Genomic DNA, 16730 nt, shown 5'->3' on the forward strand with positions numbered 1-16730 from the left:
TTTTTCTCCATGGGGAATGGTAGTTGGTGCGTGACGGTTAGTTTATGGGGTCCCACAACGTGATGTTGGTCTTGTCTTGTGGTCCCACAAAGTGGTCCGTCAACGAGCTTGAAATGATGGGGTCCCATAATTCTTTTTATGAATTGTCATGTTGTTTTGGATTGGTGGTTGGGGTATAATTTTTGGGACTACATGATAGCACAACTTCAACACGATAATGCAAAGGTTGATCACAACTTCTATTGAAATCTAGTTACTTTATGAATGTTTCGATTTGCTCTTTAAGGGAAAAAAAGGTTTTCTCTTTTTGGGAAATAATAAAGATTAAAATAAAGGTTTAAGAGAAGATGTCGATTTTCCCATTCTCTTGTTGTTCACTTACACTATATTTTGTTTTTAATACTTTTTACTATACCATATAAGGGAAGAGAGTGTAAGTGAACAAAAGAGAAGTGAGAAATCAACTCCCTTTAAAAAAAGAAATATGTCAACATGGACTAATCCAGTGAAAAATGACATTAATTTGCAGATTAGTGGTCTTAGATTCGAATCCCCATAGTCACTGGTCTACAAGTCAAGCTTTTTCACTAAGTTAGATAGTACTTGCATTATTCCATATAAGGAGACAGTTCTCATTCCTGCAAATTACAATTTAACACATATACAAGAAAAATCATCAAAACCACAAATTTTATTTGTTTGCACTTATTGTCTATAATTGGAAAGTATGGGTTCCTATTTCCAAGAGAAAGCGACTATTGTTGATACTGACAAAAAAAGCACTATTGTTGACAGAAACAAAAATTATGACGCATGTAGGCCCAAATGCATCTCACCAATCAGCCCCTAGGCCCAAAACAGCTCTCAGAAATCGCCCCGTATCCATTGACATCCATAAAGTTTGAGACTGCCGACGGCACCATAGACGGCTCAACCAATCGCATTCAACCAAAACACCAAAATTTCGTACGTGTCGAAAGCGTATTGGCTGGGACACTGAACCCTAAGACTCCTCTATCTAGAATGAATGTGTACAAATGAATCTGAGAGACAGAAACACTGAGACTTAGAAGAACTGAAGAAGCAAGAGATGGCTCGGACGACGTCGTTTTTGCTCTGCACCCTGGTCGTCTTTGGAACCCTAGCTCTCATCCAGGTGAATTTTTTTGATATTAGCTTAATTCCTTATCACACTATCACTCTGATCCAATTGCAGCCTATTGGGTATATATATTTTTTTTTTCTGTAATTTTTTAAATACATAAACTTGGTTGAAATCAGTGATTGATGAAGAGGGTTGATGATCATTCAGGCAAAGAAGTCAAAGGAGGATCTGAAGGAAGTGACCCACAAAGTTTTCTTTGATGTTGAGATTGCTGGCAAGCCTGCTGGTATGTTTTTACTTTGTAATATAGTTTGTTGATTAGATTGTAAAACAAAATTTGACCCATCACTCAAAATTCAATGATTTTAAGTGGCTGCTCCCAAATTTGATATTGGTGTTATATTAGTATGATAATATACAAGCCCAATTGGGAACTGAAAGGTGATCATTTCCGTAGAGGTGGGAATGTGGTTATGTTCATAGAGTGTTTGCAAATGAAAATTGGGGATTCCAAAGTGATGATTTAGAGGTCTTTTTGTTTTTTTGGTGATACTTTTTGTTTTGGCTAACAGTATACTGTTCTGATCACTGGGTTTCAGGTCGGGTTGTAATCGGTCTCTTTGGGAAGACGGTTCCCAAGACTGCAGGTATTGTAGTGAATAATCACTCATTTTAGGTGGGTTCTGTGTTCAAAGCTACATTTGCAGGACATTACTAACTTATTCCTTTTCTTTTTTCAGAAAATTTTCGTGCCCTTTGCACAGGTAACCAGCCACTCATCTTCATTTCCTTGTATTTAGCGTAATAGATTATTTGTGGTATCTACCTTTTGGGGTTTATCATCAGAAATGTGTATAAAATGAAATTTGGTTAAGGCCTTCAAGCTTGCTAACAACTGGACATTTACAATGGGAGGATGCATATAATTGGTAGATATATAGAAATCTTCCTGTATTCTGTATTGCCCCAAAACAGAAAAAATAAATATATATTATGTATATAAATATATCTTTGTAATGTTTTTCGTTTCCTTTTTGTTTTCCATATAATTTCAGGGGAGAAGGGCATTGGGAAGAGTGGAAAACCTCTCCATTTCAAGGGTAGCAAATTTCATAGGATTATACCCAGTTTCATGATTCAGGGAGGTGATTTCACACTTGGTGATGGAAGAGGTGGAGAATCAATTTACGGAGAGAAGTTTGCTGATGAGAATTTCAAGCTGAAGCATACTGGCCCAGGTATACAAATAATACAACTCCTTCCTTTCCCCCCTCCTTTTTTTCTTTCTCTGAATGGAATAGATGGTTGCCACCTGTCATAATGCTGATGTGAACAAAAATCACTTGACTCTTGTGTACAGGGCTTTTGTCAATGGCAAATGCTGGTTCCGACACCAATGGTTCACAATTCTTCATCACAACTGTGACAACTAACTGGTAATTTAATGTACATCCATGCATACTTGTAAAAGAGAAAAAACTTCTAAAACAAACTATCATCTGCTGCTTGATGCATGTTTTCCTCACCTTACATATTTGCATCTTTGCACTCATTCGAATTGGGGTTGAACTACTGACTTCATCAGGAGTTGCTCTGAAGTTTCTGAACTAATATTTGAATCCCTATTTACAGGTTGGATGGCAGACATGTTGTATTTGGAAAGGTGCTGTCTGGAATGGATGTGGTTTACAAGATTGAAGCCGAAGGAAATCAAAATGGCACACCCAAGAGCAAAGTTGTGATCGCAGACAGTGGCGAACTTCCTCTCTAGATGTTGCTGTCTTTCTCCATGTATTGAGTGATAGTAGTTGTAACTGTTCTATTTAATTTTCCATGTTTGGGATCGCTGAAGATGTTATAACTGATGTACCAATAGATTTCTTAATTTGAAATGGATATTTCAAGCTCTTCTTTTTGGGTGCGATCCTCCTCTCTACTCCTTCCAAACTCTCCTAACCTCGCTAACCTTTTAACAACAAAGTACTACGTTTCAAGTATGAAATCGTGAGGCTGTGAAATCCGGCAAAGATCATCGAAAACCCCCAACCCACCTTTTTTTTTTATGGTAACCCACTATGTTGAGCCTGGATCTGTTTCTAAATATCAAAATGTTGGTGGGAAGAAGAGTTGAGAGCTCTGTGGTTGTGGGTTTTCAAGCCTGTCGGTGAGAGAGGTGATGGCTACTTTCCTGCGAGTCTATTTTCCAATGACATGATTTTAAAGAGGATTGGTCGTGGACTGTTCAAGAAAGTTTGGGTCTTTGATGAACAAGCCGAAGCTGGGGTTTACTAACAAAGTTCTTTCTAAAGAACCCAAAAGAAAAATTATAATTAATATGAGTTCGTGGGATGTCATTTTAATTACTTGGTTTTTTTTATGGTTCAAAATTTAGGTAGCTTGCGAGATTAAGGTGATTGAGAGAGGATTCCGAATCCTTTTTTCTTTTTATTTAATCAGCATGATATAGTTTATTAATTTCTTAAATTCAGGTCAGGTTGCAGGTTCCTTTTGTTATGGTGCCTCACAAATTTTTAGCCCGTAAAATAATAAAGTGAAAAAAAAAAAAAAGAAGAAGAAGAAGAGCTAAGTGCCAACATAAAATAAAGATTCAAAACGGGAATCCGAGACCCAACATAATTAGGAAAACAACACCACCGCATGCTTATAAATCACTCACAAGCAAACACAAAGTCAAGTCAGTCTTTCTTTCTCCTTTTCTGATCAAAGATTTAAGCACAGAGAGAGAGAGAGAGAGAGAGAGAGAGAGAGAGAGAGAGTGAATTGCTTTCAAATAGACTAACAATGACTAATTATAGTGGTAATCGGCCGGTGGGTTTTAGATTTCACCCTACCGATCAAGAACTCATCAGTTACTTCCTCTACAAGAAAGCGATAGCCAAGCAGCCATTAATGGCGTCATACAGCAACATTGTGCATGACTTCAATCTTTTGGGCGAAACAGAGCCCTGGGTGGTCTGGGATATCTTCGGAGGACCTGACCTCATTGACGAAGACTTGTATTTCTTCTCGGAGCTCAAGAATTTAAGCCCAAAGGGTTCGCGCATCAAACGCAAGATTGAGGCCGGAGGTACTTGGAGCGAAGCCTTCTCCAAAAAGGTTTACGACGAGACGACTGGAAACCCTATCGGGCGAAAAAGGAATTTGCGGTACGAGAACGAAGGGTGTGAGCACCACGGCAAGTGGCTGTTAGAAGAATATAGTCTTGTTGTTGATCAAGAGACACAAAAGATTGTGCTATGCCGACTTAAAAAGAACAACAGGGTTTGGAACAAAATAAATAATTCAAGTCAAGAATTGAAGGAGAAACCCTCAAACAAGAAGGCAAGAAAAGGATTGGGATCTCCAAGGATCAAGATTGAGGATGAGGAACCACACAGAACTTCTGGCCTAAGTACCGTCTATAATAATCTTGATCAAGAGTTGATAATCGACACTAATTATAATGCGATTTCGAATAATATTTGTGGTGATAATAAAGATAACATGTTGATCACCAGTGACTTTGCGTCTGCTCCGGTATGCTTCGACTATGGTGGTCTGATTGATGAAGAATATGTTTTTGACGTCAATGAATTGTTGGCAACAGTAGAGCCACAACCATTGTCATTTGAGTTGCCTCAGATGGCTGAAACCCTAGAGCCTTTGCTAAGTTCTGATAGGGCAGTGGATGCTTGGAACTCAAGTGGTTTGGAGAATATATATGCAACCAACAAAAAGACATCACATATTGGTTCAACATTTGAAAAATATTTTGGAAATTTGTAAATTTTTTTTAAAGATTGTGAATTTTCCTTTCTTAGTAAACTAGAGGCACATTGTAATTTCCTTCTTGGTATATATGATTTTTTTAAGGCTAAAAGTCACATTTCATCCTTGTAGTTTAACACTTCAATCATTTTTGACCTTGTAATTTTAATTCCGTCAATTTTGACCCTGTAGTTTCGTATTTGTAGCAATTCAAGGACAAGTCAGTACATCTGTCAATTTCTTTGACGGTGCAAGGAGCAATTTCGTCAACCCAAAATCATTGAATATAAAAGCTCGTTTGAAACTCCCCTAATTTCATATTAGGGCTTGAAATTGGTCATTTGGATTTAAAGTTCTTCAAAAATTGAAATTAGTGGTTGATTTTCTAGCCCTAATATGAAATTGGGAGAATTTCAGACAAACTTTTACTCTCAAGAATTTTAGGTTGACAAAATTGCCCTTTACATCGTGAAAGAAATTGACAAGAATACTGACATGTCCTAGAATTGCTACAAATATAAAACTACAATGGCAAAATTGATGAAATTGAAACTACATAATAAAAAATAATTAAAGTACCCAACTACAAGACCAAAAGTGACTTTTAGCTTTTCTTTAAATTTCATATTCTTCTTTAATTCATATAGCTTCTTCGGTATATATTACAGTTTTATATTATTTTTTAATCAAAGAAAGAAGTTAAGGTAATAAATGTCATTGGACAAGGATGAAGAATACAAAAGGCAACTATTGAAATTAAAACCGAAGAATGGCAGACACAAACTTAGCCAAGTTGGCCACAACAGAACCAAAAACGAAAGTCAATTATAGATAATTTCAGTTTCTTGCCACTAAAAGAAAAAAATAACAGATCATTTTTAGTTTTAATTCTCCTTTATCTCTCTACTCTCTCCAATGAATTAAAAAAATTAAAAATACAACAAAAAACTAAATTAAAAACACTAAACCGTATGAAACAAGGGATACATATGTATTTGATGGAGTGTATCAGGTCATTGACAACTAAGTTAAATTACAGTTTTTTTCTCAAGTTATATACATGCCCTACACACGGTAAGTACAAGGAGCAACTTGAGCTAAGCTGGACTTTTTCAAATAAATAATTTGGCCACCTATGGTATGGTATGTAAAATGATGAATATCAACATCTGAGAAACCTGATCGACCTTCAACATTACATTCACTACACTATCCCTAACAGCTGTGACAACAAACACTGACCCGAAACACAACCTGTGGATGGTTTTACATAAACTAGTCTTCGTTACAGTTTAATTCGCTTGTTCCGGCAAAGAGATCATACTCAGTTCCTATGTTAAAGGGGGTTACTCAGGATCACTCTCCGAATCTAGAAAGCTGAACTCTTTCTGTGCACCTAGCTTGATTAATACCGTTCCCTGATTCTCTTCACTCCATTTTATACCTTCATTCTCAATAAGTTTGATGACCTGTGCAAGGCAAACAGTACATAATGTATCATGCATGCATACGAAGATTTTGTCCCTGTAAAGCTGAAGATTAAAAAAATTCAATGAAAAACATACGTTTCTTTTTTGCTAAAAAAAAAATTAAAAGATGGAAAGGTCAAATTCACTAGCACATACAAATATGGCACCATCATGAGTTCAAAGAACATTTTATTTGCACATAAATTAACAAAGGCACCAGTTTGATCATTTTTATTGCATTTTAAAACCACCAAGGCCTGATTTTCCAACAAATTTGATGCAATGGAGCAGCTAAACCCATACCGATTGCTTCAGCTTTGACTTTCCAACACCATGTGACCCACACCCTGTGATGACCCTGAGGAATTGAACCGCTGGACCAAACATAGAAAAGTAATTGAACTCACAATACCTAACAATTTATCAGAGCAAATTTGTTTTAAAATGAGAAAGTGGGGTAGAAAACACTTACATTGTGCATATGTTCCGAATAGGAGATGGATTTTTAAAAGCTTCATTGCTTGTTTGACATGTTGTCCATGCAAATCAATTGTTATCATATTTTCTATGCCCTTGTTTCTGCAGATTATAACATTAGTTTAGTTTGTCTACAAAGAAAAAGATAGAGTTGAAAAAGGCAACGAATATATCATGCCAACCTAGCTTTAAAGATATCCTGGCTTGCCCTTTCATCAGCCTCTCGTGCCAACTTTGTCTGTACCTTCCCCTGGCCAAATGCAAGGTAAGAGGTCAGGTAAATATCTCAACTTGATACAAAAACAAGAAAAAAGAACGACAACAGCTTTCCATGAGGCTTGGCCCTCTAGAAAATACAAACAAACTTAAACTGACAAATAGAGTTGGCATCTAAGGAACTTAGCCTAGGTGGTTGATTGTTAAATCATTAAGTTTGTATAATGATTTTATCCTAGACCATTGAGCAGCCTACTAGCCCTCATATAAGGAACTTGATAGGGATAAAAACCAACGAAAGCACAAACAGCACACTTTAGCTATTGTCAAATATTTACTAATAATTTTGATAGGAAGTCCAAACATCTATCTAACACATTGTGCCAACCACTCCTCCATCATTGGCAAAAAATGACATGCATGCCTCAAATTACATCATTATAAAACAATCCAGTGAAAGCACACCTCCCAAACAACAACCTTACATCATTATAAAACAATCCAATGAAAGCATACCACCCAAACAACAACCTTACATCATTATAAAACGATCCAATGAAAGCACACCTCCCAAACAACAAACTTGCAATATTATGCTCTTAAAGAGGTACAGACCTGGTCAGCGAGGTAACCTGCGTATTCCCGTGATCCTTTTGAATATGCCGTTGCAGCCTGTAGATAAATGCGCTCTTGTCAGTAAGTTACTAAAATAACCAAAAAAAGTAAGGTGCTAAAACCATCTTACTTTCTGATAATGCGACCTCACTGAATCCCAGTGCTCCTTTGCAGTTCCTCTGAATGCATGATACTCGTCTCCTTTAACTAAATGAAAAGGGAAACAGAAAAAAATAAGAATAAATGCAACTACACTGCTACAGTTGGGTAAATAACGATTCATTAAAAAGTAAACAAAAGAAGCATTAAAAAAATGAAACCTTAATTATGAGGAAATTAATCACTAATCTAAGAGGAAACAAGTCCTTCGTACAAGGGAAGATGCAATTTCAAAGGAAACATGAGGAAATCAAAGTTCAATACCAAAGGTGTCCTTCTGTGCTTCTGCAGAGCTAGAAGTGCAAACATCAAACCCGGGTGCCAATGATTGTAACTTATTTACAACATTCTTCCAATTCATGGTTGTTGGTTCATATTCAGGACTCTTGGAGATGTTAAACAAAGATTCCAACACCTTTTGAGGGAGTTCTGCTGGAGTACTTCTTGGGCTGACGGGTGATTGAGCTTCAGTACTAGCAAGAACCTTTGCATAATTCCTAAAACGAAGAAAGCAACTTAGCTTGTGAGACCAGGCTGTACACTTCTAACATTCTCACAACGAGAATGACATTTAGCCTCAAATAAAGGGACTTACACAAGCTTTATGCCATGACATATTTGCCTAATCTGCATAATAGCATATAAATGGTATATGAAATACTTACTACCATAAGTGGCACAAACTGAATGAATCCAGATAGAAAAATATGTACATGTATGGTTTGAGACAAATATCAAAGGTATCTCATGGAATTACCCCAAGAGTGAAAAAACTAAAGGACTAAAACTCCAATGACTTAAGCTGCTTCACAAAAGGTTCTCCTCATAAAAAACTAACATCATATGCTATCCAAATGCATAGGCTCTTCAAGCAAGTTTTAACATAAAATTACAATGTATATCCTTGATGCAAGATGGCTAATTGGCATAAAAAGCAGTGTTCCTAACCATCAAAATCCTACACTGCCACACAACACCTAAATAGATGCCATGCCGAGAGAGAGAGAGAGAGAGAGAGAGAGAGAGAGAGAGAGGAGGGGGAGCAAATAAAAAGATTTATCACTATAACTATACTGTATACTCAAAATGAAATGATCAAGGATTTAATTGGTTTAAGAAAAGAAAGAAAAGAAAACTGGAAGACAGAAGCGTCGAATTAGAATAATTTACCGGCAAGTATATCTGGAATACCATATATTATCCTGGAGCTCGCTTTCAGATGAATGAGAAGTGCAATCAGATGCCCTATCTGTCAGCTGTCACAAAATTCCATAATCAATATAGACAAAGCACAAAACCAACTATTATGAAATTTTAAAAAGAAAAGTATATGTAAAAAATTTAGCGGCCAACAGTATAAAAATAATTCACAAAAAAGTTAAATAAACTAAACTATCAATCATTATCCTTCATAAGCCCATACAGGAAAGCCACTCACTAGGCTCTTACCGAAGACAGCATAAACATCTCAATTTCAGTAAGACAACAATCTGGAAAATGTATCAACTACATCTACTAAATTAAGAAAGAACAAGAAAAGGGGTGGGGGATGTTTGCTGCAAATTCACAATCAGATGATGTACAGACACATCTAAATAACACTATGTTAGTCATGTATATTTGACATGAGTTCAACCAACCCAAACCCTCCACAAACTCAGTCCCGTACTTGTCAAGATGTGAACAGAGGAGTCTTTATTCTAACATAGGGTAAATACAAAAGTAACTTCTGGTGAGGGGACTGATAAGAAAAAATATCTTAGCAAAAAGGCAAGGACAAGAAAGCCTCTAGATGGTCCTGAATAGTAAGAAACTAAAGGCAGTCATATCAACAAAACGCAAACCACCAGAAGCACAAACCTACAGACTCACACCATAACAAATATGAGTGCCACAAGAAACTTGTGCAGTTAAACTCTGCATATCAACTATCAAAAAATAATGTTCAGAATAATAAAGTGACACAATACTATTGAACGAAAAAGAACCAAAAGCACAACCCGACAAGTTTATACTATCATGTTTAACAAAAATGCCTTTACACAAAATATAGTACTTACAGTATCAGACTGATTGATGTGATATCTACCATCTTCTTTAAAACTCAAACTATTGTTAGAACTACTACTGGACTGTTCAAACGAGGAAGAAGATACATCAAGTAATGCATCCAAGGCCTGGAGAAGCATATAAATGGTCATTAGATTATAACAGAAAACCCATTAGGTTCAAATAGGAATTTTCTTTTAGCTCGAACAAAATTTCCATAATGCTCATGCCCCCTGGCAAATGTTCCATAAATATCTTAAGCACTCAGTGAAACATGATATAAACTCTATATACACGCTAGCCACAACTAACTCATCTTCAAACCGACATATGCAAGCCCTTAGAAGAGAGGAAAAAAAAAAATGATAAGCTCCGACTCACAATGCTCTTAGTACCTTTTCAACATCATACCCACACTGACCTGCAAAAACAAACTTTCAGGTCATGCAACAGCATACAACATATCCTATTCTACTTGACTCAACTCAACTCAAACTTACAGAATAATAGACCTTAAAAATAAATAATAAACAGTAAAAAAAAAATTCTACAGGGATTCGCTTCAGTTAGTATGTAAATCATAGTTTATACAACACTACACATACTACAATTTGAATAACTTAGCTCGGAAATAAAATAAAAAATTAGTGGCTACTCACAGAGGACATCTCTAACAACAGCCAAGCTTAGCTCAGACTCATCTCCAAGCATAGAGCAAAGGAACCGCTCGGCATCTTCTTCCCCAGCAGCAACTCCATTACCAAAACCCTTCAGCTTCGTCATCGTCGACCATGAACCTCTCCTAGGATTCGAGCTCACGTAATCTTTACCCAAAACCGTCGATACCGTTCCCGCGGCCGCCACAACCCTCTTCTGCTTACCCCTAAAACCCTTCTCGCTCACCAAATTCTGAATACAGCCTGACTCGAACCCTTCTGACGAACCCGAACCCGAACCGGAGCTCGAGCCCGAGCCCCAACTCGAACCCGCATCCGATCCAGAAACGCCACTCGTTGTGGAACTCGTGAACGGCTCTTCGGAGCTTTCAACCACACCTCGCTCCAAAATCTCTGCGGCTTTGTTCGGGTCACCGTTGGCTTCGCGATACGCAGAAACGGCGTCGTCGAGTGAAACCGAGGAGAAGACCTCTGTAAGCGCGCGGATCACCTTCTGACCTTCGTCTTCTTTGGAGACTGGCTTCGGACCTACCGAGCTCTTCTTCTTCCTTCTCCTCTTCGTGTGCTTCATCGCTGCAGATATAGCTAGGGTTTGACGTAACCAAGAGAATCAGAAATGATAATTATAATGATGAATAAAACCCTAGCGTGAGAATAGAATACGATCAGGGATAATTTTGTTTCCGAGAGGATTAGGGTTTCTGATATAGGTCGATGCACCGGGGGAGGATCGGATCAGAAACCCTAAATTGGAGAGGCAGAGAGGGGGCACAGATGGAGAATTAGAGAAGGGAGCTTGGCTAATTTGAGGATTTCTGAAAATAACAGGAGGAGAAGGTGGTGGTGGTGATGGTTGGCGAATGGTTGACAGGGATTCATTTTTGTTTTTTGTTTTTTTGGGGACGACCTTTTGGAATTCTGAAGCTAAGTAAAAAGGGAAAAGGATTGGACTCAGCCATTTTATGGGATATGGGGCCCCATTTCTAACACCAATTATTGGAGTGAAATTCTCATGTGATGGGATATAATTTTTTGCTATTTTGGTCAATCATGCAATGACACGTAGGATAAGTTTTTCATATATCATTATATTATTATATTATGAATAATGCTACTCTTATCACATTTATATACCACATATCTATATCATCTTATGTGATAGCTGAGGTGGACAGCAACATCAATTAAAATTATTTCATTTTTTTTTTTTGATTTATTCCAGTGTTTGTTTTTCTAATTGTCTTAATTAAAATACACTTCATTGATTTAATTAATATGACATATAATATGGACATGTCACATCATATGATATAGAAATATGAAATAAAAATATAATAAGTGTAGCATTACTCTTGTATTGTTGACTATGAATAACAAAATAGTACTATATCATACATATAAGTTTTTTTACGATTATTTGCTGCTCGTGACTGGTTGAGTTAAAGACCATTTTTGATCCCGTATTGACCAAAATTTAAATTAGGAAGACAAAGACGTCCACATCCCTAATTTTAATTCACAAGTTTACAGTACAACTAATAGGGGTAGTTTTGGTTGCTAATGGGTAGCTGTTTTTTTTTTTAAAAAAAAATCTTTTAATAGGATGGGCTCGTGCCACAAAATAGCCAAACCCCAACTCGGCACAGCTTGATGGGCTGGAACTCCAGGTACCGAACCGTGCTAATACAAAACTGGGTCGGACTTGAACAAACCACGCCCGTACTAAGCCTGAATTTGTCCATCTCAATTAACACATTTGAATCTTCGATCTTAGAGCCTCGCCAGCGCAAGACCCAACCCGGGTAGAAGGGCCCCCAGGCTAGCCCAACGCAACTCCAGCGCGAGGAAGAGAGCCCAGGCAGCTGTTGGGTTCCACGAGCCCGGGCAGGCCCAAGGGCAACTTCAGCCCGAGTTGGATGACGCCATGCTGACGTCAGCGCACGAGAGTTTAAATTTTTTTTACCGTTGGGGTGTGAATTACACGCGCCAACGGTTAAAAAAATATGAACTCCGCGCGCTGACGTCAGCCCTGACAGCACCCAACGGGCAAGTGCCACATGTTGCGACGCGAACGCTCCGATGGTTTTTTTTCCAGAAATCCGACGGTCCTCGTTTTTTTTGCTAAAAAAATTGCAAAAAAATTCTGAAAAATTCTGAAATTTTTTTAAAAAAATACCAAAAAATTCTGTATTTTTTCCCTATAAATACTTAACCATTTTATTTACTTTCCACATAAAATCTTCATACAATTCTTCTCCATCCCCAATATTTTTTACTCTCCACTCACATTATTCACTTTCCTCACCAATTCTCCATACAAACTATTCTCCTTCCAATATTTCTTACTCTCCACTCACATTTTTCACTTCCCACACCAATTCTCCATACAAACTCTTCTCCTTCCAATATTTTTTACCCTCCACTCACATTTTTCTACTACTTTCCATTTGTATAAAAACAAAAAAAAACAAATGGCATCTTCTGTCGAAACCGGGGACTCGTAGTCAACTCAGGAAGATATTGCGTTGTGTCACTCTTGGGTGAACATTAGTCATGACCCTATCACGGGCAATGAGATGAAGTTCCATCATATGTGGAGCAAAATTCATAGAGAATTTTGTCAAAGATCGGGTTCCATTCGGACCGAAATGACGTTGTCTAGTAGATGAAAACTTCTGAATAAAGAGTTAGGCAAATGGAGAAATGCCTTGACAAAAGCAAGGGAGAACATTCGAAGCGGTCAAAATCTATCCGATGAGGTAAAATATTTATAATACCATTTTCATCAATTTAATGTAACTTTTTTTTTTTGGCATATTCTATTTCTTTTTCTTGCATAATTTTTTTTTTCTTTTTGCATGTCCAATTTGTCTATATTTTCTTGCATAATCAATTTTATTGTTGCATTTCAAATTAGTTTAATTTTCTTGCATAATAATTTTTTTTTCTTGCACTTTCAATTATTTATTTTTAATAGATCATACAAGCACAAATGTGGTTCGGTGCCATGGTGTAATAACCCAAAACAAAATATCCTAAAATTAGTATTAATTTATTCTAGCGGAAAGACGACTTTGTCCTCACATCTTTTAAGAGGGGGGACAAGTTGACTTCTTGACCGAGAAGGAATTTTGAATTTCTTATTGCTACAGTACCGCTACAGTACCCGAACTCTCTCTATTTTTCTCTCCTTCTTCTGGTTCGAGCACTCACACACACACACACACTCTCTCTCTCTCTCTCTCTCTCTCTCCCTCCGATAGTTCAGAAAAACCAAAAGGGCAGCCACCTTCCAAGCCACCCCGACCCTCCGGAACGGACCCAGCAGCACCGGCTCCCTCCGATAGTTCAGAAAAACCAAAAGGGCAGCCACCTTCCAAGCCACCCCGACCCTCCGGAACGGACCCAGCAGCACCGGCCAGCTCCCGCCATCAACCTCAGCCTGTCCGCCGCCCTGCTGGAGCCGCTGGAAACTGCTGGAAAACGCAGCAGTTTTGGCCGATTTTCCAACCTCAGTTTCTCCCTCATCTGGACACCAAATCAGTCATGTGAGGCACCAGAGGCCAAACTAAACCACAGGAGGGACCTTCAAGAGGTCCAGCTAGCTCGGACCTGTGGTGAGTGGACCTTTCTTTTATAAAGGATTTTATGCAAATGAATTACATTATTTGATATGGAATAAGTATTTCTACAAGTTTTGAGCATGATTTATGCAGCTAAATACTTTGAGTTATATACAGTATTGAGATTATATGAGCAGCAGATCTTGAGCTTTTTATAACAAATAGCAGTAGCATTACGAATACAGTTAAATTATCAGATTTCAGAGAATTTTTACAAAAAGAGGAGTTTGAGATTTACATCAGATTAAATAGCAGTATAGTTTCCGATTTAACAAAAGTCAGCTATTTATCAGTCTTTTCAGAAGTTTTCTCTTTTCTTGGGGCAGCACAGCTATAGATGAATTACAGATGCAGTTATTCAACAGATTTTTCAGAAATATTATTCTCTGTTTATATTACATTTTCTCAGCAGTTTATATATATATATTGTTCTTAAACCAATGTGGGTACCCAGTTACAGAAACAGGTTGCCGTCAAATAAAACGATGTCTACGGACATCCAGGTTGCCTTCGGTTTATGTTGCCTTCGGTTTATGTTGCCTTCGGTTTATGTTGCCTTCGGATATGATGATGTCTACGGACATCCAGGTTATTTCCCGTTACGTCAGTGCACTTGACATTTGCCTCACGAGTTTCGGGGACGCTCGGACCGTGAGTGCCAGGATTTGCGGCTCGGCAGACTTGGTGTCCCGAGACCTGCCAGGATTGCGGCTCGGCAGACTTATGTCCCCGAGACCTGCCAGGATAGCGGATCAGGCTGACTACGGTCCCCTGTATCCTGCCTGAGCGACTCGAGCTGACTTCGTGTCCTCGAGGACCTGCCGGCGGGTCAGCCTGATCATAGTCCCCTGATTTCGCCAGTTTGCGGCTCGGGTAGCCTGTGTGACGCCCGAGACCTGCCAGGGGAATTGACGGATTAACAGAGGAATTGACGGTTACCAGGAATTGACGGATACCAGGAATTGACGGATACCAGGAATTGACGGAATTAAAAGGGTACACCCAGTTGGTAACTTTAAAGGAATTTCAGTGCAATTATGCGAATATTGATTTCAGTGATTTTATTTGAGTTTCTTAATATCGAGCAGCTTATACTTCTGTGTGTATAACTGTATATATATATGTTTACCTAAATGCTTTGGACTTATCATAACTCAAGTACAGTTTACAGATTCAGTTTTCTTATGAATATTATGTTTTTACTGTGGGGGTTATTTATGTTCATATACAGTTTCCCAGAACTTTATTTTTGGTCCACTCACACTTTGAAATGTTTTGCGCCCCCCAGGCAGTTGAGAGCGCAGGAATCCACCACCAGGCCTACTTCCAGCTTCCAAACTACTTCCGAAATGTAGGTTTTTATTGTAATTTACCTAAAGTCTTGTAATTAATTAGTAACTGCTCTGATATCTGGTTATAGTCGATAACCAGAATTGAGGAATATGTTAGTTACCCTATTCTGGCAGTTGGTGTGGTTTTATCAGTTTGTTTGACAGGTGGAATAATTTTGGGTTTAGACGAATACAGGGGAGACTCTGCCGAATTTTCAGCAAGAGTCTAAGGAAAGCTTTAACAGTATTTATTAGCAGAAAGGGTAAAGAGGTCATTGTGCCCGACATTTGCCAGGTGTCGGACACGCACAGGGCTTGACCCGAATTCCAAAGCGGAAATTGGGTTGGGTCGTGTCACATGGGGCAAGGCAAAAAAAGTTTCGTGCATTTCCAATGTTGGGAAGTTGTGAAGGATTGTTAAAATTATTCCCACCGGTCCTTCGGTTGTGTTGAATGAGACGCCGCTCCACGATTCACCATCAACCAATTCGCCATTGGACTCCCCAATGGAAAAGGAGTCACCACTCCCACGTCCGCCGAGACCGATTGGGAGAAAGGCGGCAAAGGCCAAGAGAGGGGGCACTTCGAACAATGAATGTATACAATTATTGGAGCAAATAGCTAAGAACACCTCACTAAGAATTGAGAGAGACTTGAAAAGAGATGAAGTGGACAAGGCACGAGAGGAAACATTTGCAATTCAACAGCAGCATGCACAAGAAAAAGACATGGATGATAAAGAGATGAAAATCATGGCCATGGATACGAGCCATATGTCTCCTGAAACAAAGGCATATTGGAAGCATAGACGAAGGGATGTGATGAGAAGAAAACTTTTCCATGACGACGGACCTAGCAATACGGATTGGTTAAATGATGAAAACCATTAGGTTGTATTGAAACACCTTTGCCATATGTTGTATTGTTGTATTGTTGTATTGTTGTATTGTTGTATTATCCTTTAATTTGTTGTATTGTTTCCTTTTCATTAAATAAAAAAAGCATTAAATAATATGACTATTTATTAAAAACATTTGAGCATCAAAACAAAGATTAATTAAAATCAAACCTTAATTTATTGCAAACAACACACAAAACAAACCATACACAAAAGCATAATAATAATAAAAAACAAAGCATTAATTCCAAAAAAACAACACACACAAAATAAAGCATAATTAAAAACAAAGCATAATTCCAAACAAAGCACTAATCTTGACTTCATCCATTGTGATTGCCTT

The 16730-nt window shown here is 38.0% G+C and overlaps 3 protein-coding genes across 4 annotated transcripts; 2 read left to right on the top strand and 1 right to left on the bottom strand.

The window, feature by feature from the left end:
- Positions 1-948: 948 nt before the first annotated feature.
- Positions 949-3027, top strand: LOC117631100 (peptidyl-prolyl cis-trans isomerase CYP19-4). The gene is made up of 7 exons (XM_034364050.1): positions 949-1156; positions 1313-1391; positions 1705-1752; positions 1846-1869; positions 2161-2343; positions 2466-2541; positions 2738-3027. Exons 1-7 carry the CDS (start codon positions 1091-1093, stop codon positions 2874-2876), a joined length of 615 nt encoding a protein of 204 aa, XP_034219941.1. The 5' UTR covers positions 949-1090; the 3' UTR covers positions 2877-3027.
- Positions 3028-3907: 880 nt separating this feature from the next.
- On the top strand, positions 3908-4891 carry LOC117629762 (NAC domain-containing protein 43-like). Its single transcript, XM_034362359.1, has one exon. The coding sequence runs from the start codon at positions 3908-3910 to the stop codon at positions 4889-4891; it is 984 nt and encodes a 327-aa protein (XP_034218250.1).
- A 931-nt stretch (positions 4892-5822) lies between these two features.
- Positions 5823-11484, bottom strand: LOC117630866 (SMR domain-containing protein At5g58720). Of its 2 annotated transcripts, none has more exons than XM_034363691.1 (11): positions 10518-11484; positions 10254-10279; positions 9870-9986; positions 8980-9065; positions 8074-8306; positions 7781-7857; positions 7651-7707; positions 7002-7069; positions 6815-6921; positions 6646-6716; positions 5823-6342 (listed from the first exon to the last, which is right to left on the bottom strand). In XM_034363691.1, exons 1-11 carry the CDS (start codon positions 11104-11106, stop codon positions 6220-6222), a joined length of 1554 nt encoding a protein of 517 aa, XP_034219582.1. In that variant the 5' UTR covers positions 11107-11484; the 3' UTR covers positions 5823-6219. The 2 variants fall into 2 exon arrangements, with proteins under 2 accessions (XP_034219582.1, XP_034219583.1); XM_034363692.1 differs by having other exon boundaries at positions 8992-9065; positions 10518-11459.
- Between the last annotated feature and the right edge of the window lie 5246 nt (positions 11485-16730).

The sequence above is a fragment of the Prunus dulcis genome, chromosome 6 (assembly GCF_902201215.1).
Source record: "Prunus dulcis chromosome 6, ALMONDv2, whole genome shotgun sequence".
Taxonomy (NCBI): Eukaryota; Viridiplantae; Streptophyta; class Magnoliopsida; order Rosales; family Rosaceae; genus Prunus; species Prunus dulcis.